At 49.0% G+C, this 23,555-nt stretch overlaps 1 protein-coding gene across 4 annotated transcripts in view; it reads left to right on the top strand.

The window, feature by feature from the left end:
• SOCS7 (suppressor of cytokine signaling 7) overlaps positions 1-23,555 on the top strand; it is a 30,258-nt gene continuing 6,703 nt past the window's right edge. Inside the window, exons 1-9 of one of the 4 annotated variants that reach the window (XM_074979169.1) lie at positions 1-809; positions 9,597-9,664; positions 10,379-10,483; positions 11,082-11,183; positions 12,318-12,448; positions 13,249-13,417; positions 16,752-16,880; positions 20,324-20,459; positions 21,314-21,471. In XM_074979169.1, the coding sequence (XP_074835270.1) occupies positions 1-809; positions 9,597-9,664; positions 10,379-10,483; positions 11,082-11,183; positions 12,318-12,448; positions 13,249-13,417; positions 16,752-16,880; positions 20,324-20,459; positions 21,314-21,434 (1,770 nt within the window). In that variant the 3' untranslated portion in view covers positions 21,435-21,471. The remainder of the gene's footprint in view (positions 810-9,596; positions 9,665-10,378; positions 10,484-11,081; positions 11,184-12,317; positions 12,449-13,248; positions 13,418-16,751; positions 16,881-20,323; positions 20,460-21,313; positions 21,472-23,555) is intronic. The other 3 variants (XM_074979171.1, XM_074979172.1, XM_074979173.1) reach the window with 3 other exon arrangements.

Consider the following 23,555-nt stretch of genomic DNA (forward strand, 5'->3'; position numbering starts at 1 on the left):
ATGCAGCGGGCCGAGCTGCGGGAGGGCGCGGCGGCGGCGGCCGCCTCGTACCGGGTGCTCAGCCGCCTGCTGGGCTACGGCGCCGGGCCGCAGCCGGGCGGCGGCTCCAAGGGCCCCGCTGAGGAGGGCGACGGCGAGGCCGCGGGCTCCCCGCCGCCGCCGCTGAGGGGCTCCCGCCCGCCGCCGCAGCTCATGGTGTTCCGCAACGTGGGGCGGCCGGGCGAGGAGGAGGGCGGCCCAGCGGGGCTGGGCGGCGACGGGCCCGGCCCCTCGGAGCTGCTGTGCCCGCGGCACCGCTGCGCGCTGGAGCCCAAGGGGGACCCGCGCTGGGGAGCTCTGCCGCCGGCCGGGCTGGAGCTGCAGCTGGCGGCGCTGGAGCTGCAGCGCGGCGAGGGGCCCGGCGGCTGCCCCTGCCTCAGCCTGCTGCCCCCGCCGGGGGGCCCGGCCGCCGAGGAGACCAGCGACGCGCTCCTGGTGCTCGAGGCGCTGGAGCCCGACGAGGCCGGCAGCTGCTCCGAGGAGGATCCGGGCAGCCCCGGCCGGCCGGGGGCGAGGCCGGGGGGCCGGGCCCAGCCGCCGCCGCCGCCTGCAGCGCCGCCCGAGGGGGGAGGCGGCGGCGGTGGTCCCGGCGCTCGGAGGGGCTCGCTGAAAATCCGCTTCAGCCGCTTCTTCCGCACCAAGAGCTGCAGCGGCGCCTCGGCCGCGGGGGAGCCCGCCGCCGGCAGGAGGCGCTCTGGGGAGCTGGCCGCCTCGGCCCGGAGCCTGACCGACGTGTGCGGCCCCAGGGGCCGGGAGCAGGACCCGGGCAGGTGAGGAGGTCGGGACGTGGGGGACCACGAGGCGGGGGAAGGAGGGGTCAGCAGGCGGCTAAGGGGTCGGGAGCAGGGCACTGGTGGGCTCAGCAGCCTGCGGATGGGGCGTGTCGAAGGGGGAGGGAGTGGGTGCTTGACAGCAAGGGGTTGGGGAGGCAGGAGTATCCTACCTCACTAAGCCCCCAGGCCTGAGGTGCAGGGGCAGTGTTTGCACAGCACCCCATGCTTGGCTCCTGAGCTGAAGGTATGCTGGGCACGTGTTTTCTATATGGCAATCTGAATGGACTGGTGGGGGTTGCGTTTGAGTAGCAATAAACTGTACTTAGTCTAAGAGTATGGGGAGGGAAGCCAGGGCACATGCTGGCCTGTGCTCTTTGTGCATGGTGCCAGAGAAGGCAGTTTGAGGAGGCATGTGTATGCCAGGGTATATACCTTCAGTGAATGGAAGGAAGGAAGGCATGTAGAGTCTGTGCTTTCAGTATCTGGGGGCGGGGGGGGGGTGGCAAGCGGCTGTGGAATTTCCATTGCTGGAGATGTTAAGATCAGATTAGACGGACATCTATCAGGGATGCTCTGGATGGTGCTTGGTCCTGCCAAGAGAGCAGGGGGTTGGACTCAGTGATCTCTTGAGGTCCCTTCTAGTTCTAGTGTTATGATTCTGCATGCATGCCATGGTGTGGGACAGAAGGCTGCTTTAGTATGCTTTCACAAGGAAGGGCACAGGGCATGGGGGGGGTGGGTACACTCCAGTCCTTGACAGAAGGAGGCTGGCATGCATATGCAACAGCATGCCCATTCAGCTCATGGGCAGGCATGGACTATGAATGTGTTATCCATTCAGAGGAGGTCATGGGTTATGTCTATCCAGTATGGTGCTGGTTGCTGTTCAGATGTCCAGTCCCTGCTTTCAGGAGCTCATCATTCCCACCAGCAGAGTTCAGGCATCTGAAATGTAGGTGGTAAGTGGGATATGCTCCCGACAGTGCTTTGGGTGCAGCATCTGGGAAGGAATAGCTGTTAAATATCCAGGAATAGGAGCCCCGAGGCTTTTTGTTTACGTGCAGAAAGGAAAAACTCTCACACAGTCCATCAGGGAAGTATCTTCCAACAGGCAGCCCACCCCAAGCTCTGACTTTCCAAGGGACAGTCTCCAATCATCGATATGTTTGCTTTCCACTGCCAACTTGGTTTTTTTTTTTTTTTTTTTAAAACATTTTCCAGGAGTGCTATGGTCAAATGTTAATGTCCAAACAGATTTGTTAAACTTGCCCACCTAAATCTTGGTGGTTGCTGATTGCATGCTATCTGTAGAACATATAACTCTTAAGCAAAACTTTTACGTGCATAAGCCAAGCCTGAAATCCAGACAGTTTTTAGCATCAATAAAAAATTTTTAAATCTGGGGTATGAATTCCAAGAGCAGAACTTCTTAGTTTAAGAAGGTTTAGTTAATCAGACCACTGATTACTGCTTGAGTTGTTTACCTGCCACTTTTAAGTCAGTGTTTGCACTCATGGCATGTCTTCCAAAAAAGAGAAACTTAATAGCTAGGCTGAGGGTGTGCTGCAACTGCAGCCTGTAGTGCTGTCCCCCATGGTCCCATTATTCTTTTCCCCCACCTGTCTTTATCCATCTGATACCTCTTGTCTTGGATTGATAAGGTGGGTGATGTAACATCTTTTATCAGGCCAGCTTCTGTTGGTGACAGAGTTGAGCCTTAGGGATGCGCAGAGGTAGTCCCAGTATCACAGCTAAATATGAGGTGGAACCATGTTTAGTATAAGCTGTTAGCATGTATTCTAAGCCACCTTTCAAGGTAGAGTGGCCTATTAACAACCCCACAGTTGTAGGATGCCAACTACCCTCCTCATTTTGTCAAAAAATAGATACTAGTGCATCCTAATCTGAGTCTTATGTTAGGCTGGGTGATTGCTAGTGGTGCTACTGTCTCCATTAGCAGGTGACTTTAGGGCTTTGAGGTAGTGTCTGAACTGTTCTCTATTTCTGGGACACTAAAGCCAGCATCTGTCTCATGTGCCACTGATGGAAAGGATTGTGGAGCTGATCATTGTCCAAAGCACAGCTTGTGAGCCCATGTGTTCTCCTGAGCCAGTTCCAACAAGGCTTTAGCAATGGTTTTCAGTGCTGTAGTAAGGATAGCAACAAAGGGTCCTGTGGCACCTTATAGACTAACAGAAAAGTTTTGAGCATGAGCTTTCGTGAGCACAGACTCACTTCATCAGATGCTGGTCTTGGAAATCTGCAGGGCCAGGTATAAATAAGCCAGAGCAAGGGTGGGTCACATGAGCTCTACATAGCCAGTGAGCTTGTATTTGTTCCTGTGGATCAATCCCTTAATAGGGATGAAAGGAAACTGCTTCAGTGGGGGTGTGATATCTGTGGTCTGTTCTCTTCTATCCATGTTGCCATGTGAAGTTTGGAGTTCCAAGTTGCCATTGTGGTGCAGAGACTGCATGCTCATTTTCTGGAGCTGGGACAGCAGCATATACAGTACGTGGCTTCTGTTGGTGGGAAGGCGAGGAATATCTTGCCCAGGTCTTGAGCAAGTTTCTGGTCAGCTCAGGAGCAGGATTTAATGGACTCAAGACTGTTTAGTTCTTGCTTCAGGAGAATTGTCTGGCCTAATGTCAGCAATTTGGGAAAAGCAGGTGTAGTTGAAAAATTTGGTTGAGCAAGAAAATCCCCTGGTGCCTTAAGAAGAGTAGCAAACAATCTTTGGAGAGTTGTGGCTCAGAGCATCAGTTGATGGTAACCAGACAACTAGTATGCCAAAATCCCACCTCATCTTGCTGATGTAGGCTGGGAGACTGAAATTATTGTATCCTAATAGGGGATGGCATGAGTCAGCCTTGATTATAGTCTAACTTCTGAGCAAAGTTGCTGTGTCAGCTTGTTTGCACTTAATGGTGGTCAATGCATTTTGAGTCTTAAGCACTGCTAATGGCCTCCTGAGATGAGCCTTGGTGGTTCTCTGTGTGGGATGTTGAAGCTGTTTCACACTGTGGCGTACAAGCCCCATTTACCATAAATGGACCTTAGATGGCAGAGAGATTCCATTAGCTTCTAATGACACTATTTTTCTGTGGTTGTGATGTTCACTCACCTCTTGTTCTTATTGATCAGAACTGGAAGTCTTTAGGATTTCTGAGAACTGAGAGTGCTGTGAAATTAGCAGTTGTTTTAATATCTTTGGATTTAAAAAAAAAAAAATACTGCCACATGGATTCTTACCTTTGTAGGCCAATTTAATGGTTTACTATTGTTGCAATTTTCAACTCCTGTGTGAAAGCACAGAATTCTGGTGCTTTATTAGGGCGTATTTTAATAAGTATTACCTCCTAGATGCCAAATGGAGTTACTGTTGTAGCTTAGTGACTCTCCTCTGCTTACAACTTGGCAAGTCCTCTGAGGTCTAGATTTCTGCCCACATGAGCACCAGAAAAATGTGCGCCCCACCCCCACATGTGAGGCACAGGAAAAGAGCATGTATCTTATCTTTTCCTCCAGATTCCCCACTTGTCAGGAGACTTCATAGCAGCAGAGCATCCATAGCTGGTGTATAGGGAGTTCCCCTTTATGCTGTCTCATGCTAGTGGAGAAGTTTAGGTTAGGCGGGTGGGTTGCTGCCCAAGCCTTCAGCCTTATGTGTACAATCTTTTCTGTGCAGATGTTGGAACAAGAAGGCAAAGCAGCTTTCAAGGAACCATGTGCTGCATTTGCCTGTTTTCTGGAGCTGCTGTACTATAGTAGTGGGGTAGCTCCAGGGTCCTTACCCAATGTTCCTACCAATCTTTTCCATCCATGTGCAGGATTCTTCTCTCCGTGTGGGGAATAATGTTTTTAGGTGCACTGAGGCATGTACAAGTGTGTACCACCATAGAGGAAAAAACCTAGCTGTGGGTACTCTGCTAATCAGCAGGGTGGCATTTGAATCTCTCCTGGGGAGTCATACAAGTGCTCAGCTTACAGGAAACACTGCTTCTATCCTCTATTTTGTTTACTTACCGTCCCCCTCTGAGATCATATGGTGTCTTCTCTCCTTCTCCCCAAGCTGCCTCAAAGTACTGATAAATGTTTAGGATTCCTAACTTACGTGCTGGGCAACCCTTTCTCAGGATCATGATTTCCCTGCACTGCTTAGCTGAGTTGCTTTCTTAAGGATGCCCGTATCTGCAGGTTCCTCTTGTTTTATGCATACTGCTGGATCTTTGTCCTTGTTCTCACTAGGAGAAAAGGGAATCTTTAACACCTGTGAAAAGCCTAGGGTAAACAAGGCGCTTTTTAGTTCTAACATGCTTGCTGGTTGAGGTGAATCCTGTCCTCTCCCTTTGGGGTTGCCTCCATTAGATAATGCCTGGTAAAACTGCAGCAGCGTACCTTGTCTGCACCAGGGTGCTAACATTGGTTAGCTAAGAGTTAAACCACTTTTCTAGTATTGGAATGTGGCATTTAAAATGAGCCACTGGTGGTTGATCAAATTCTGTAGCTACTCAGAGCTTTGGAGGAAAAAACTGCCACAAAGATTGGCTTTAGGACTCAAGAAGACTGCAGCAACCTGACGGAATGCCTCTTAGTTAGCTCAAAGTTGACTTTTGGCTTAGCCAAAGGCTGCTGTTATTCCTAGACTTGCTATTTAGCTTACAGGTAGATTTCTTTCAATGTATGTGACTCTCACTCCTTCCCATGCCCTCCCCAAATTTCTGTTTTAAGATGGGGAGGTTAAGTTCATTTTGTCTCTCCATTGCACAAAAGTGTTCACCAATTGCAACTTTTTCTTTTATTAAAAACAAGGAGTCCTGTGACACCTTAGTCTAGCAATGTCATTTGTGCATAAATAAGCTTTTGTGGGTAAAAGCCATTTTGTCAGACCTGTCTGAGATTTTTTTCTGTTTCTGCTAAGCAGAATCCCCAGCATTTTGAAGTTGCAGCCCAGGCACTTCATAGTATTCAGGTTCCTTGAGGGGACCATGTTACAAATCTGCTTAGTAAATGTAAGTTTTTTGAAAGGGAAATTGACCCCATTATATAAGATCAATAGTTTGTTCTGGTGAACTGGAGTAGACTTAAACTGCAACTAAATATAGGGATACCTTCCTGCCTTTGGGCTTGAGCATTGATATTTAAATACTGCATCACAGGAAGTGCTCTTTGAAACCATCATGTGCTATTTCTCCATTCATATTGCATTTTTGGCAGGGTGAGGAAGAGGAGGGAGGAGTTAGCTGGGGATCTTGTATCTGCTCAAGCAGAGCCAGTGACTTCATCAAGAACCTGCATGGATTGGGTAGCAGGCTTCTGGCCCAAGTCTTGTAACTAGAGCTCTGGCCAGCAGTACCCTGCATATCCAGCATTCAATGATCTGATCTTTTTGCAGACCCTGTGTGTATGCATAAGCTGAAGGTGCTGGGGATGAGCAGCCAGGACTTCACTGTAAGCCGTTTTAACTTAGCCAAGATGGCAGGCTCTATCTTGAACCAGTTATGGAAACTGGAAATGGAAAAACTCAGGGTTGTGAGTTCAGTCCTGGAGGGGGCCATTGAGGGATCTGGGGCAAATAGATCAAAAAAGGATGGTGCTTGGCCCTGCCAAGAGGGCAGGGAACTGGACTCTATAACCTCCCAAGGTCCCTTCCATGCCTGTAAGACCTCTGTCTGTCTTGGTTTACAATGGAGCAGTGAGTTCTCATAGTTTGTTCTCGGCCGCTACATCTGAACCTAAAACACTTCAAGTACTTTCCTTTCTTCTGATCTCTGATTTAGAAAGACCCCTCTCTTGCCTGTGTTGTCGGTGATATTTGATACGGGCCATGGGATGCTTGGGCTTGCCATTCAGGTTGTGTGAGCTGCCTGGAAATTCCATCATTAAAATTTTTTAGCAACTGCTGCATCCACCATCATGGCCACTGCTGGCATCCTTGGGGCTCTTTTGCAGTAGTAAGTCCAACTAATGTGGCAGCATTCAGTTGTCCGTTGCACTTGATGGTTATTTTTCCACCATAATTTGGAGATGGTTGTTGTGCCTGACGAAAAGAGGGAGGGGAAAAAAAAATCTTAGATCATTTGGCTTTAAAAGTGAAGCATAGCAGAGTCCAGTCCTTGTGACTTTCTGGGTCTGACCACACTGCAGATCTAGAAGTGAGAAACACTGTTTATGACTGCTTATAGAATGGTAGTGTAAAAGTAGCTGCTTTAATAAGATAGAGGTCCAAAATGTTTCTGCTCTGCAATGCTGGTTTGGGAACAATATAACAAGATTGCAGGCTTTGCTGGTATAATGCAAAAAACACCTGTGTGTGGTGGTTAACCAGTGCTGTTCTTATTCCTCTAGGAATAGAATCGGGCCTTCTTAAGACATTAGAGGTTTAATTCCAAACTATTTTTGGTTTTAAGTGATTGTGTAAAAGCGATCAGTACCTAACTGGTAGGGGGGAGTGTGTGTGTGGGGCTTGGTTTTTTTAACTACTGGCATTATTTGCAAGAATAGAACTGAATACTACGTCGCACCTGTGCTATCCCATAATTTCAATGAAGTTTGTCTAGTGTAAATGAGAGAATTTGCTGTGCCTTGCAGAAGAGTCAGGGTTATACTTGCATTTTCTGCACTTGGATTTTAATGCCAGGTGATAACAAAACTATGCTCCAGTAACTTGGTTTCACTGATACCATGTGCAGCTTGACACTTTGCAGAAGATGGCCGCCTTTGTTGATAGCTAAACTTCTCTGAAGCTGACTAGCTTCTTCACAGTCTGATAGGACAATCAAAGGATAAAGGCAAAACCTATGTGTAGCTTTTAGGAGAAGCATTCAGACTAAGGAGCATTTGCTCCTTGCTAATCTAAACATGGAGGTGGAGAAGAGGCCTCGATGAGGAGCCACATCAGCTTTGTAAAATCCCACTTGCCCAAGAAGTCTCCTGCACAGGCAATTAAAATATTGACATTTCCATCTCTGGGTGGCTGAAAAGGCTTAGACTAGCAGTGAGCAAACTGGGGTGTGGGCCACCTCAGGGGCAGGAAATTTTAAGAGGGGTGCAGCTGGGGTGCTGGCAGGCTCAGCCATTTCATTAAAAATGTTGAAATGTTACTACTTTTTATGTATGTGTATTTGCATTTATATACTGAAGGCTTTTACTTACTAATTTTCCTACGCATGCCGACAGGAGTTTTCATATGACCATAACTGAAATTTCCATTGATTTGGGTTACATTAAACCTGTTGACGGTGGGGGACGCTTGCTAATTGCAAGGATGAAAAGTGGGACCCCATGTAAAAAAAAAAAAAAAAGTTTGCCCACTTCTGGCTCATATCTAGGTTAGTAACTCTTCCTGTCAATGTTGCAAGGTTGAAGGTAGTAAACACATTTGTTTGAATGGTACTGCTCTAGTGTGAAGCGTGCCACTACCTCCTCTAGCCTGGGTGGGTATTTCCAGAGTAGTGCATTTTCTGTCTTTCAGTTGGTGGTCACTTGGGGAAGCTGTGTTGCCTTACTGCGCAGTACTGGGAACTTCCCCCTTTAGACACCCTTTTGAGAATTCTGTGGCATGCTTTCAGATCATATCTTGCACAAGAGCCAAGATTCAGGCTTGGCTTGGCTTGCCTTGAAATACTCAAGTGGTAGGCATATACTTACTGTCAGCACGGAAGCTTTATGCCTTCCACCTTTTTGCGTGAAACAAAACTTGCGCAAACAAGCTTTAAACAGGCTATTTTCTTCCTTTGTGGTGGTGGGACAAAAACTGCTTCATGTGAGACCGTAGGCCTGTGGCGGCCGGCCTGCCTGAGGGTTTTAAAACAGCAGTTCATGGTCACCTGTGGCTGTGCTCAGATTCCAGAATGTGGCTGGACACGATATAAATAGTACTCTTAAGAATAAAGTAAGGATCAAGTTGGAGAATTCTAACCACTTTTTTAAGCTCTGTAGCTTCTGTTTCAAGACCACATCTTGCAGTAAGTGTGAGATTTTAAAAGAAACTGGAAGGAAGACTGTTTTCAAATCCCACCTCTGCCATCAACTTGGATCTGGAGCAAGTCATACATGTATTTCCTGTGTCAGCTGGTGACAATACCCCTCTCTTCAGGATTGTTCAGTGGAACATCCTGTAAAGGCTGACTCTTCCTGGGCAGGGGAAGTACATGGCTAACTTTTTTAGGCCTCATCCTAAGTAAGGTTTTTTGGAAGGGAAACTTTGATTCAGCATGCGAGAGTCCTCAGTGGTGCATGGAACTAGATTCCATGTGGTCGAATGGACATAGAGGCCAGGTCTTGCCCAGTTCACCAGATCTCTAAAACCGTCTCCAAGAGCATGTGTACTTCAGGTGACACATGTGGAAGAGGGATGTAAAATCCCAATTAATTGGTTAACTGATAGGCCAACCTACTGGTTAACCAATTAAAGTCGGGAGACAGCTGGGAAGCTGTCCTGGAGCAGCCTCCCCAATCCCTAGGGTGTTCCAGCCCTGTGCTGGTGTGCCCCTCCCCATCTGTGTTGGCCTCATGGGACTGGAGCAACCCACTTCCCGCCCTTTGACTTACCTCCTAAAATCTATTTAGAGACTCCAGCGTTGTGCAGTGGTGGTTGTACTGAAGTCTTCTAAATTAGCTTTGGCTTAATATTTGCATATGTTTCCTCCTCAGTCTAAAACATCATAAATATAGTTACTAGGCTCTACTGGCTTGTCAGAAGATGAAACTGAACATTTTTTTTTCCAGAGCCGAGAACAACTTGTTGCCTTCCTGTATTCATTAGCTCTTCCTCTTTCTCAGCAGGAAACCCCGACTGACAAGAACTCAAAGTGCCTTTTCTCAGGTTGCTTTCAGCCCTCTCTTTACAGGTAAGGATAGAAAGGTGAAGTGAAACATTATTTTACACTACTTGGTTTGTTACACTTTAGTTTAACTATGGATAATTAAGGCGTTCTTCTGTTCCTCTACTGAGAACTATGCAGTCCATTAGGACTGATCTTCACAAGACTGTAAAACAAGCACCAGTGTAACAATTGTCTGCACTGGGATACTGGGGATAAAGGTAGTGTGTGAATTTAATGCATAGTAGCTGTTTGTTTTTAAATGCCTGTGTGGCACCCTCCGAAGTTATTCGGAATCAAGTCCATGTAGACAAACCCTGAAGAATGCAGCTCCTTGTTCTGCTTCACGTTTTTATGCCCACCATTGAAAGGGCAACAGCATCCTGAAGTCTGATCTTAGTGTGTAAATAGCTGTCGGTAGACACATGGGCACTTGTAGCCACGGCAGTATAACCCCCAAAGTGAGTGCATCTCACTGGTGTGACTATCCTGTTTTAAACGTAGAAATCTTCACCCTGGTGCAAGCCGCACATCTCTACTGGGGTTTCTAGTTGGAGAGGTGCACTGGTGCAGCTCTCCCTAATGGAGAGGACTGGACATAGACCAGGAGCCTGTGCAATCGCAGCGGTGTGTTCCTGTACCAACAAGCGTGTGATCAAGTCTCTCCTCAGTTGCTGTGCACAGCAACTGAATCCAGCGAAGGTGCAAATTCTTACCAGTTTCTCTCCATGTTACTTTTAGGTGAAACTGTGTCACTGGTGGATGTGGAGATCTCCCAGCGAGGACTGACCTCACCTCACCCTCCAACTCCTCCACCTCCACCCCGGAGAAGCCTCAGCCTGCTAGGTACTCTACATACTTGCCCCTACGCCTCCTGGTCATGAGTCTTTGGTGTAAGTGGTAGGGATGGAATTATTCTTCCATTTTGGAGTACAGTGCAGGGTCCGATAGGGTTTCTTCTGATAATCTGACTCCCACTTCCCAAGCAAAGACTTTCTTCCCACTCATCCAAGGCTTGTCTGGCGGGAGAACCCTGGCAGTTGTAGGATGGTGAGATGTTCCCTTTTCTCCTGGGTTTAGCATGTTAACTTGACAGCACTCCCTGGCTTCTCAGATTGAAATACAAACATAGGTGACTGTGTACTGGGCTGCCCTTAGACTCCCCTAATCTTGTAGTGCCAGCCGTGCTCCCCTTAAAATCCTACCTCTGACTTGCAGGAGAGGTAATGTATGTATCCAGGTGATAGAGAGCCACGAGTTCTGGGATTATAGCAATAGCTGCTCTTCAGAGCCTCTGGAAGACTGAACTGCTGGTGCACGTGCTGTCTCTTCCCCTCCCGCTCAGCGATGCAGGCAGAGCCAAACGCTGGGCTTGCTCTTGTTCCGTTGGCAGCTTGCTTGCTTTCCTATTTTCTGAATCTCTCTTGCTTTTGTTCTCTTCTAGATGATATCAGTGGGACGCTGCCTACATCTGTTCTAGTGGGTCCGATGGGGTCTTCCCTGCAGTCTTTCCCTCTGCCTCCGCCTCCTCCACCCCATGCCCCAGGTCAGCTTAGCTCTAGTGGCAAGGCTGCTTTTTGCAGAAATCTGGACTAACTTTTTTGGCAAACCTCTGGCCTTCAGTCTGTATTGTCTGAACAATAGTAAGGGTGGGTGCTGCCTCCCTTCCACACCCGTCCCCACCCCCAGTCAGTTCAGGTAATACACCGAGCTGTCTTCTACCCATGTTGCTTCATATTGGAATATGGTTGAGTCAGATCTGTAGGTTTCTTTTTTAAACCGTCTATTTGCGCGTGTAATGCGATGGTCAGCATTGCTCATAATATCCCACTCCTGCTTCCCTCTAGCAAGTCTCAACCCTGCTCCACTTCCTCCCTTTGGTTCTGCAGAACTGGAATGTGCACAACTTGCAACTCATGTTAGCTTAGTTCTTGAAATAGGGCTCAACACTACCTCCCGAGATGTCTTTATTTTGTAGCACTGGAGTGAAATCGCAGACCCAGCTCTGCCTCTGGCTGTCACTTAGCCTTCAGTCTCCTGCCTTCCCATTTCTTACTTTTAAGCTGTCAAATATTGAGCCTAAATTACTATGACATCCTCCCTTTGCAATCAGTGTTAAAAGTAGTTGAAAAGGCTGTGGTGTTTCCATGGAAACCTGTGGAACTCCACGCCAGAGGATGATGTAAAGACCAGGACTTTAACAGAGCTCAAAAAAGAGTTAGATACGTTCGCAGAGGATTGGTCCATTGGCGGCTGTTAGCTGGGGTAGTGTTCCTAGTCTGTTTCCCTGAAGCTGGGGGTGGGTGATGGGGTGAATTACTTGATTACCTGTTCTGTTAATTCCCTTTGGGGCACCTGGCATTGGCTGCTGTCAGTCAGGATTCTGAGCTAGATGGACCTTTGGTTTGACCCAGTACGGCTGTTCTTATGTTCATGGACAGCCCTGTGAGGGGCACAGGTGAACAGCTGGTGAAGACAATGAATTAGTTGCCTTGGAGTTGCTATCCAGATTTTCCAACACTGTCCATCCATCAGTGCAGCTTCTTTTCGTGCCATGGCTTCACTATTCCTGCTTTGTCCTCTAGAATCTAGGGCTGTTTGGGGAAGGCAACTTTTAGTCTTTGCACTATTGTGTGTAAATAGGTGACTGTTGCCTGCCATTGTGGTTGTTCCCCTGCAGACGCGTTTCCCCGTCTCGTCCCGTTCAGACCAACAGAGGCAGTGAACAGCCAGACCACCCAGCATCTTCAGTGTCCTCTCTACCGACCAGACTCAAGCAGCTTTGCAGCTAGTTTGCGAGAACTGGAAAAGGTACGGGTTTCAGACTGTCTGCCTCTATGGTCTTTTACAAGATGTCCAGTGGGCAAAGGCTTGCTGTTGCACTGTGTGGGTTAAATCAGATTAGCATTATAGGCTACATTGTTTCCTCTATGGATTTGGAAGTGAGACAGGAATAAGGCAAAAAGAAAGGTGTTCCGTTAATGATAGCCCTGCCAGTAAGAGGTCCTCGCTTCTCTCTCCTCCTGCTTTAGAGGCACTTGAATATAATTGGAAGAGGGCTAATGTCTTATTTTGGTAGCTTGCACATGTGAAGAGATTTTGGTTGTATGTGGTAGAAGGATGTGATTGCCCTGTTTACTTCAGGAAATTGACTCTCTGCTGTCAGTGACTAGAGATGAAACTGATTTGTCTCCTAGTAAAGCTAGAACAAAATGGTTTAAAGTGGCTGACTTGTAAGTTTCACAGTTTGTGTTTAGTGTTCTTCTACAGCCCATTATGGGGGACCTGTTGAGCTTTTTTTGTCAGTGTTAGCTGGCTTCCCAAAGTAGGTAGGGATGCACATTGCAATTTATACCAGGATGATAAACAGTATCTCTTGTGGTGAAGTACATTCCTTTCAGAGGAAATGCTTCAGCGCTACTTTTGCCAAGAATTGCAGACAATGCCAAGCTGTAAATTCTTCCCGTGAGTGCATTGTTACTATGATGGAGGTAGAAGAGGAGGCTTTTCATTCCCTTGACGATTACTCATTTAGTATGGCGTGTCAATAGGCAAGTGCCTTTCTAACTTAGCAGAAAGCCTGAAGACATGTTTGTGCTCTGTACTGGCAGTGCGGTTGGTATTGGGGTCCGATGAACTGGGAAGATGCAGAGATGAAGCTGAAGGGGAAACCAGACGGATCCTTCCTGGTACGCGACAGTTCTGACCCTCGTTACATCCTGAGTTTAAGCTTTCGTTCGCAGGGTATCACCCATCACACCAGGATGGAGCACTACAGAGGTAAGAGCAGCAAGGGTCTTGGGATGGTTTCATCCACTGGGCCAAAGCCACCTCTCGATCGGTTAATCAGCTCTGTGTTGCAGCCCTTGCCATCTCTAGGGGCCTGAAACAATGCATTGTACGGAAACCCTGCATGCGCAGAGGAAACTAAATGTGACCCCACCTTCCTCTTTACTTCTGTGCTAGCCTGCAGATCTCGCTGTGGGTTCTGTATTGGGTTGACCTCAAAAGCACTGATGAAGGCCCCCAAGTGGAAATATATGGACCTAATTTGTGAGGTGTGATCATGTACAAACGCTCTACTCTCGCAACAGAAGGAGTCATTCACCTCTTGTATTTTCATAGCACACAGACCAGCCTAGTTTCTGTTGTCTCTGCAGACTAGTTCTGGTCACAGTTATTGCGGACTTAGTGATTATGGGAGGGTCTCCGGTGGCATTTAATGCCTTCATTACCCTGAGTGGTGTCTTCCTGTCCCCCTCCTTCACGCAAACACTGTTCCATTGGGAGACTGAGGCAGGTACTGCAGCTCCCCTGGTCCCTCTTTTTCTCCCCCCCCCTCCCCATGCCCTTTCGACATGCTTCACTTTGGGAAAGCTTATTAAGAAGGAGCTAATGGACTTGCAAAGCTGCTGTGCAAGAAAACATGGGAAGCTTATTGATTTGCTACTAGAGCTTTGTGGTCAAAAGGGACCATTGAGCTCATCAAATCCAACTTGCCTGGAAGACTTAGCTCAGTGGGCAGCCATTGTTGCTTGTTCTTGTGTGCAATTACAGAATAGTTATTGTGGTTATTTGGAAATGGCAAGATTGAAATTTTGGGGCTGTTTAGTCCTTGATATCACCTCCTGTTAAGTGTCATTGCTAATAAGTTATTTTGCTTTTGGTCACTTTCTCATTTACTGCATAAGGGCAGATCAGTGCTGCTGTGTCTGGTTGGTACAAATGCTCCATGTCCAAGCTGAGGTTTTAACTCGACTCTTGTGGCTTTTCTATTTGGAGAACTCTCTGCATGTTGCTCACACCTGCTTCATTTGGCATCTTGCTGAAGGGTACTTCCCCACTGGTCCCCAAGCATTCGCGTTTCACATGTGGCTTTCTGTGCTGGGCCTGTGCACAAAATGTTCTGGAGGGGTAGCAAAATGTCAGCCATACGGGATGTTTGGAGGAGGTACCATCAGACCAGATCTACAACTTCTCTGTAGCCAACCAGCAGTCGTAAACTGTAACTGCCTTGGTGGGCCCCAAAAACTAACCTCTGAAGACATGCCTGCCAAAAAGGCTTCCTTCGAAGTTGTCTAGCTGGCTTCCTGTTTTTGTCCCTTGCTATAAAGCTGGAAAGGTCAAGTACTGGTAACAATCTCAAGTTTTTTTTGAGGTCCACTTTGCAAAAGTTCCTGTACAGTGACTGTCTCCCACCATGATCAAGAGTTGAAGCAAGTTTCCTTCACTGCTTCTCAAGTTTAACACCTAGGGTGACAGGCCTCTGTTACAAGGCAGGCATGGAGTTCTTGTAAGGCTGCTATCCTGGGTGTCGCCTCTGTGTGAGGCCATAAGAAATCACAGCTGCGTGTCTGGTTGTTGCCCCCTTTCTCAGCTGTTAGTCACAAGTTGCTTGTACAGTGGTCTATCAGAGTGCCCCCAGTATGTGCTTAGCTATTGACTTTTAAATAAGACTATATGCATGGTAAAAGTTAAGTATGTGCTTAGTTGCTCTGTGGGCTCGGGGCCATAGATTATAAACTGCTTGGGCTGTGGTCTCACTATTTTCAAAAGTGACAGACTCCAAGGCACCAAAGTTTCATTGTCAATGGGATTTAAGTGCCTGGGGTTTTGCTGCTTCAGTAAATTGGGTGCTTTTGAATGTTTTCCCATGTCTCTGGTGTATAGCATAATGGGACCCTGATTTGAACATCTGGCGTCTAGCACTCAGAGCTCCCTCTCCACCCCAACAGTCCAGTCACCTGCGGTAGGTCCCAGGAATTGCTCTACAGAAAGACCCTCCCGCAGCTGTGCAGTTTATATAATTAAATCTACCCTTGCATTACAATTGACTGAGCTGTCTGCTGGATGTGGTACAGCAGTTCTGAAAAATGCAGAGCTGAGCACTTTGATAACCCCCGCTCCACCCTCACATGCAAGCAGTTGAAATTTTCAGCAGTTCCTCCATTATTCAACATTGCTAGCATGGCACATGTTCACTGGCCCACCCCTCTTTTTGACGCATTGAAGACAGTGTTCTGTGGTGGATTTGAAACATTAATGCATTTGCTCCTTATTTAGCTTGGGCATGACTATGTTGCAAACTGCTCTAGTAAGCCCGTAATCATAGTAAAACGTAATGTTTACGAGTAGTTGATTCAGTGGGGGGAAAAGGTGGGTGTGCTGGGGAATTGTCTCAAACTGTTCTGTGTTACTGAACAGGTTGGGATCTAGTGTATTCCACACTGTGCCCTCCTGAGGTACTTTTTCAGTCTCTGTAGTTGCTTTTCCTTTGCTGGGAGTCTGCTCTGGCCACACGTTATAGGAGCAGACCTGGCAGTGAGAGGCACATGTAGCATTCCTGGAAGCAGAAGGGGAATAGGTCTGTATTGTGGCGTGGGAGGATATGGTCTCCAGTCACAGCACAAAGAAGACGAGAAAATAATCTTGGATGGCTTCTTAGAGTCAAGCTAACCTTCTGAGAGGTCTCTAAGCATCTTAGCTGGGGCAGGGCTGGCTCTGTAGTGACTCTTCCCAGCTCCATTGTCATCTACTCTGGGATTAATACCCCAGTTGTGTCAATAGAGCAGTGTGGGAGAAACTGTTCAGATCCTGCCCTCTAGGTGATCAGGTGGGGTTGGATGGAAGTGTCTCTAAACATGGGGCCACGCAACACCTGCCTGGAAGGTGATGGCCGTAAAGACAGGCTTCACTCCTAGGCTTTGTTTTGCATGGGCTGCACTCCTGCTACAGCCACATTGGTGTGCTGGGATGGTCTTGGGGTCCTTCAGCGCACACCCCTGTGATGCAGCAGGGCAGGTCATGCCCCTCTGAGCTCTTGCTGACCATTACCTGCAGATTCCTGGAGGCATCACTGCAGCAAGTACTCATATCATGTTTTTGGGGGGGTTTCTTTAATCAGCAGGGCTAGAGACAAAGCAAAAACTTAATGGTTGGCGGGAGCCGGTTGCCTGGGTGTGGTTATAATACCGGTGTTTAATCCAGCTCTGAAAGGGAGGCTCAGCTGTTGGCTTGTCTAAAATTGCCAAATCTCTCACTGGTGACTTATCTGCCCTATGGGAACAAGAGTGAACAATGTAGGTTACGGAGTCTCTCCCTTTCTTGTTGGAAGGAACCTTCAGTCTGTGGTGTCATCCCAAATTTGAGGATCGTTGCCAGTCTGTGGTGGAGTTCATCAAGAGAGCAATCATGCACTCGAAGAATGGGAGGTTCCTTTACTTCCTGCGATCCAGAGTTCCAGGTGAGTCCTGCACCTAAAACTACTTAGAACTTTTTTGTTTGGTGTTTGGTATGTGACCAGGCAGGGCATGTCCTAGCACCCTGTTTGTGGGGCTCTGGTTTAGCACGTTCTGACCGATGCAAGGACACTTGTCACAGCAGTGTTGCCTTTTTACACCTGTCTGAAAAGTCTCTCCCTCAGATTATTGTGGCAACAGTAATGTTCCCCCAGGCAGGAGCACATACCAGCATTTTCTGCATCCTGGAAATGCAGGGCCTGCTAGATCTCTAGCTGTTTATCCACTTTACATGAACGACCTAGGTATCTTCTCCCCTCCTTTGCAGTAGACTGGATGGTTGTGCTGCTAAAGACACTCGTTTGCTGCTCTAGTGCTCTGAAGAACTGGCTGTGACAGCTCATTGTGCATTGTAGGTGGGCTATATGCATGAGACAATGGGCTCATCCCCTTGACACAGACTTCCTTGAGCTTCCTGGCGCATGTTAGGGCATGCGCTTTTTTGTAGCAAGTTAACTGGTTGCTGAAACTGTACTGTTTCCCCTTAATCTCAGTGCTGTACCTACTTCTTGTGGCCAACTCGGCTGTTTCCCAGACACATTAAGGCATGGGAAAGTTATCCAAGCAATGAGCTTAAATGTAAGCCTCAAGCAGTCGCTACTGTAGATTCAGAGTCCCTTGGAGAACAGCCGTTCTGGAATATATCAGCCGGCAGTGCCTGCCATGGGAAGGGAGAGTAACAGAAGCTCTGTCAGCACATGTTTGTGTGCTAGTAGGAAATGAGCGTCCTGCAATGCCACCCCCAAACTCAGACTTGTTACATGACTCCCTGCTGTACCCATGCATTCATATTCTGGGATCCTCTGTCCCCTGTATCCAGAAGCAGGTGGGATCAATTCAGCCTGAAAGGAAGAAAACACTTCTGTAAAGTGAGTGAATGTCAAGTTGGTGTGAAGGGTCGATAAGGGGGCGCAGAAGCTCAAGTGGGGATGCACAGTGATCCCTGAACTAAAGAGCTGGAGCATGGGGCTCGTTCACACTAGGGTAGGAAGGTGCAAAGAGCTGGAAAGGAAGGGTAGCACTAGTTAGAAGGGCGTAAAGATTGTGATGAGGGGTGAATTTACTGTTTGCCCCAGTCCTGACTGGGGAGATCAGCTGAGATCGGAGCCCCTCGTGCTTGGGCCCTCTGCCGAAGGATGGCCCTTCACTTTGTGGGGTTTTATTAATTTCTTGGGAATTTCAGCGTTTGGTGAAAATCAGTAAAAACTGATAAAGGGTAGTGAGCAGAAGGGAGGGGTGCTCAGTACCCGCAGGAGAGGGGAGTCGATACTCCCCATGGAATGGTCAGGCGGTCTCAGGGGCTGTGGCCCAGCTCCCTGCCTCTTTGCTCCCCCCCACTGTTCAGAGCAAGCAGATGGGTGGGGCCATACAGCAGGGCTGCTGGTGTCAGGGTGGGAGCAGACAGCTGCCCTCTATAGCACTGACAGAGCCCCTGTCTGTCTGCTTCCCAGAGCTGCATTGGAAAGCTGGGGCTGGAAGGGGGCTCAACAGCTTCCGTGTGGATGACTTCAGCTGCCAGAACCATGCTTCCTGCCCATCTTGCTCCTTAGGCCACGCAGCCCCATCAGCTTCCCCTGCCGGGCAAAGCCCCCTCCTAACCCATCCCCTGGACCCCTGCATTTCTCAGGGCTGGTATTGGCAGGGGAGCCAGTGCTCATGGGTATAGCTGTCTGACTTCTGCATGGCCCCACGTGTTCCCCAGGGCTGGGGTTGGCTGGGCAGCTGTCTGTTTGCCCCATGTGCTTCCTCCACAAGCCTGCACGCACCCACAAATTCCCCAGTCCTGAAAGCTAAAATCCAGATGGAAAATCGGTAAAATCCAAATTCTGGCTTTGTCAGTGTTCTCCAAAGAATTCCCAGGCTTTGGAAAACACCAGAACGAAGCGCCTTGTGCATAATGCTAGGACAATCCCTGTCCTAAAGAAACTTGTCTAAACAGACGAGTAGGGTGGGAGGAGACGAACTGAGAGCAGAGTGAGATGGAATCCGTGGCAGACCTGGGAATTTCTCAGATGGGCATCCGTGGGCATTGTCTAACTTCAAGTCCATCCTTCTGCTCCATGTGTGGGGAGTCCATAAAATACCCCAAGACGTGGTGGGTGCACGGGTAACTAATCTCCTCAGTGCTTGTCAGCACAGTGGCTGCATGGCACAGCTCGTCTTTCTCAAACTGCAATTGGCCACGTTGTCCCAGCTGGGTCTTCTCACTGTCCTTCTGACTCTGCGCTGGGCTGCAGCCCTGGTGCCAGCTGTGATTTCTGACCCCTTGAAAAACAAAGTCCCATTGCCTGTCTATCTGGTCTCCCTGAGTCAGTGATTCTTAGATCCGTATCTCCTCTGCCCACTCCTGTGCGCTCTGTTGCAGCAGAAATATTAACCTCTTGGTGTGGGGCTGTCTCGTGTGTGTCTGGCTGCCAGCCGTGAGGCAGATGGCTAGCACAGCATGCAGATCTCTTGCTGCGTCTCTGGAGTTCCTGGCTGAGCTCCCAGAGGCATATTCCTCTTTGCGGGGGCGGAGGGAACCCTCGATTGATTTCTTTGCTTTCTCAGACACTGGCACGTGGAGCAGTTGCGAGCCCATTTGAGTGTGAAGCTGCTGCGGCTCTGCTGGCCTTGGAGGAGGCTTCAGACAGAGATCTCCCAGCCAGCAGGAAAGGCCCAGAGTAGCACTAGGACCGAAGCCTTCTAAGAAGGCAGACATGATACAGTCCTGCTGCTGACCCCCGCACCCCCAGCTCTGTGGGTTCAGTCGCTGGCCTGAGCTTGGGTGGGTATCACAGAAGCAGGAGGCTCTGAAGAGGGAGAAGGGGACACAACTCTGCTTGCAGCTCCTCCGGGCTGTTCTGTGCCTGGGCTGACTCCGGTCATTCAGTATGCTGCCTGCCCCCAGGGCTTAGCTGTGCCGCTGCCTCCTTGCCCAGCCTCCTGACCTCGAGTGAGCAATTGCCCCCAGGCAACCTGCCCTTCCCAGTGCCGACACAGCTGCTCCAGAGTTACGCTGCACAAGCCCTCCAGTTCTGTCTCCCTCTTCCCTATTGCATCTTGAAATGTGGTAGTGTTGAGAGCCCTGTCACTTTCTAGCATACAGTGATGCTTCAGCTACTACCAATGCCCAGAGGGCTCAGTTGGAACCATGCACAGTCCTAGGATCAGCTTCTGCAGGGGAAATGGCAGAATTGTTGGAGTGGGGGGAGTATTTCTCCCTGGGTTGGCTCCTGAGCCTGGCTCCCATGCACCTAGAGGATGGCCAGCAAACCTGTGCAAGCTGAAAGCAATGGCTCCCTCCTTCAAACAGTGCCATGGCTGCCGCTTCCTGTTGGCTCCCTCCTGGTGCTGATAAATAACTGCTTTGCTTCTCACAAAGATCCCCCAAATGTTTTGTTCCAAGGTCTCCCTCCAACGCCTGTCCAGCTCCTGTATCCAGTCTCCAGGTTCAGCAACGTCAAGTCCCTCCAGCACCTTTGCCGTTTCCGGATCAGGCAACTCGTCCGCATAGACCACATTCCAGAGCTCCCGCTGCCCAAGTACGTTCTCCTGACTGGGGCAGAGGGGAAGCTTTTCGGTTGCTGCTACGGAGCAAATCTCTGCATTGCAACTCCTTTCCTTTTCCTCCCTTTGTCTGTCAGTACCATACACAACAGCTGGCACAGGCAGCCATGGAGCCATGCAAGAGGGAATCTGCATGAGTAGCCAGGAAAGGGAGGGACATCAGGTGGGAGCAGCCATCTGCTTGCTAGGGTGAGGTGTTTGTGGACCAGGGATGGCAGTAGCAGCAGACGAACACACTGGCACAACTGGCCTTGGGTGAGGCAGTGAGAGGAACACAAGAATGGCCAGATGGTGTCGGACCAAAAGCCCCTCTGGCTCACTGTCCTGTCTTCCACCAGTGGCCAATGCCAGGTGCCCCAGAGCGAATGAACAGGAGAGGGACCGCTTGATTCCCTGTTCTGTCCTGCATCCCCAGCCTCTGGCAAATGGAGCCTAGGGACACCAGTCCTATCCCTCCTAGCTAACCAGTACGGCTAGACCCTAACCTCCATGCATTTATGTAGTTTTTTTGAACCCCGTTAGTCTTGCCCTTCCCAGCTTCCTCTAGCCAGCAGTTCCACAAGCCCATGGTGTGCTGTGAAGAAAAACTCCTTCAGTTAGTTTTTAAACCGGCTGCTTGTCTGCTTCATTTGGGGAGCCCTAGTTCCGATGTTACGGGCATGAGCAACTTCTTCATATTCCCTTTCTCCATACCTGTCGTGATTGTCTAGACCTTGATCATATCCCTCTAACTGCCCCCCCCCAACCCCCCGGTCTTCCCTCTTCTAAGCTGAAACATCCCAGAATCCAGCTCTGAACACTGACTCATCGCTGTCCCTGCACTTTCCAGGCCTTTGATCTCCTACATCCGGAAGTTTTATTACTATGATCCCCAAGAGGAGGTGTATCTGTCACTGAAGGAAGCTCAGCTGATCTCAAAACAGAAGCAGGAGACTGAATCCTTGACGTAGCCAGACTGCCCTGCCCACCTTGTCTCCGTCATGGATGGTAAAATTCCCTTGGCTGGTGCAGCTGTTATTCCATGCTGGGGCGGGGGTGTGTGCGTTGTGGTAGGGGAAGAATTCTTGCTTTCCGGTGCTTGCCGGGAGAGAATGAGGGGATCCCAGCTACCAGGCCTAGGCTCATGGTTGCTGACCAGGGGGATATCCTGGGGCTTGTTCCTTCTGGTCTCTTGGTTCACATGCAGGATGATGATGATCTGGTGTGTTCCATCTCTGGTAGGCTTTGGATGGGGGGCTTGGGCAGTCCCAGCAATGCTCGTGGTTATGTGTCCTCCCTCTAGTCTCCAAGAAGTTGGTGCTCAGGCCTGCCCAGCTGTTGGCACAGCATACGCAGGTGATCTAACTAGCAGGGACCCAAATCACACAGGGCTTGGTGAGGATGTTGGAAGCTTGTACGCCAACGGCAGCTGTCCCCTCACACATCCTTGGGGAGGGAACCTCAGGCAGTTGCTGCAGTTTAGGAGAGAAATACCTGGTCAATAGGGAGCAGTTATCTGTGTTTCAGTGGGTGTAGTTGGAAGCTTGATGATAGTCTTGAGTATTGGGACTGGGAGACGCCTCTTTCTCTGCAGGGCTCTTTTCAGGCGGCTGCCAGTGCAAACTGTTGGAGAATTGATTATCTGGGGAATTAATTTAAGCTGCTCATGGTACCTGAGTGGACTGACCTCTGCTAATCTGTCTTCCATGCACAGCTCCTTGGTACCCCAGTGTATGTGGAGGAATTCTAATGACTCGTTAAGCAGTATTAAAGTGGCTGGTGGGTAGGAGAGATCGCAGGAGATGTGAGCTGGAGGCAGCAATTAGGCTTGGTGTTAATAGCTTATACAATTAAATTTAATTGCAGCCTTGCTGCCCTGGCTGCCTCTTCACGTGGGCTGATGCTGCTGGGGCACCAGGTCAAAGCTGAGCACAGTGCACTGTCACGAGCGGGAGGCGAAGCTACCATCTTCCCTTCCCCTTCTAATGCAGAGGGCCAAGGTTCCTGGCTCTGATTCTGTGCTGGGTTTTCAAGAGGGGTGTGGGGCGGGGTGTTTAGTTGCTTTATGCCACTTTTTGGGCCTTTCACGTTCTGAACTCCTGTAGGTTTTAAAATGACTTAGGCCTAGAGCAAAAGAGTGTCTCATCCCAGCAAAGGCTGGGGGAGGCTGTCTAGCCATTTTCAGCAAGGAAATGTAGGGTTTGTCGTGGTTCCCAGAGAGCTATCTGGCATTGGAGCCCCAGGCTGCTCAGACATCAACTTGCCTGAGAGCAGGTGCCCCTTTTTGAATCGGAGGGGTAGCGAAGTTGGGGTCCTTTGAACTGGCCTAGGGTTTTGTGGCCATGATAAGCCTGTCCTAGGCGGTATAGGCCTCCCTTGCATAGAGTGAGAAATATGCTGGCCCTTGTTTCCAGGTAGGGCTAGTGGCCAAGTTTTGATCATTTTGAGATGGTAGGGTGGGATTTGAGGATAACTCACAACAATAAGTTAGGAGTCTCTTAGGTAAATCAGACATCTTCCACCAGGCCCTGCTGGCTTCAAGACAGCTTAGAATTCTTAATAACTAGATCTCTGAGCCATTAGCTACTACCTGAGAACTCACGAAGGACAAGAGACCTCACAGAACAGGAAAAGGGCAACACAAGGCAGCATACACTGGCCAGCTTAACATTTGGTACCTGGAAAAGTAATGGAATGAACTATTTTGTAAGCACCCAGCAAAAAACTAAAAGTAACAGCATAGATTTGTCAAGAACAAATGTCACACCACTTAATATCCTGTTTTGGACAGGGTAAGAAGCCTTTTGCATGGGCAAGAAGCAGCAGATAGCATGGCTTTAATTAGGCTTTTGATGCTGTCTAATGTGACCTCATAAGCACATCAGGGCTTTAGAAAATGGCATAGCAAGTACGCTTGCATATATCCTGGTTTTGTAAATAGATAACCGGCTAAGGAGCCAGGGTTGGAAGGTGCTGGCTAAGGGCTTCTCACTGTGCTCTCAAAGCAAATGCAGAGTGTGCTCAGTCTGGACCAGTTGCCTTATGAATGCAGTGAGTGTGAGGTTGGTGTCTGCCTTCTCTCTAAAGATCAA

Source organism: Carettochelys insculpta, chromosome 28 (genome assembly GCF_033958435.1).
Source record: "Carettochelys insculpta isolate YL-2023 chromosome 28, ASM3395843v1, whole genome shotgun sequence".
NCBI lineage: Eukaryota > Metazoa > Chordata > Testudines > Carettochelyidae > Carettochelys > Carettochelys insculpta.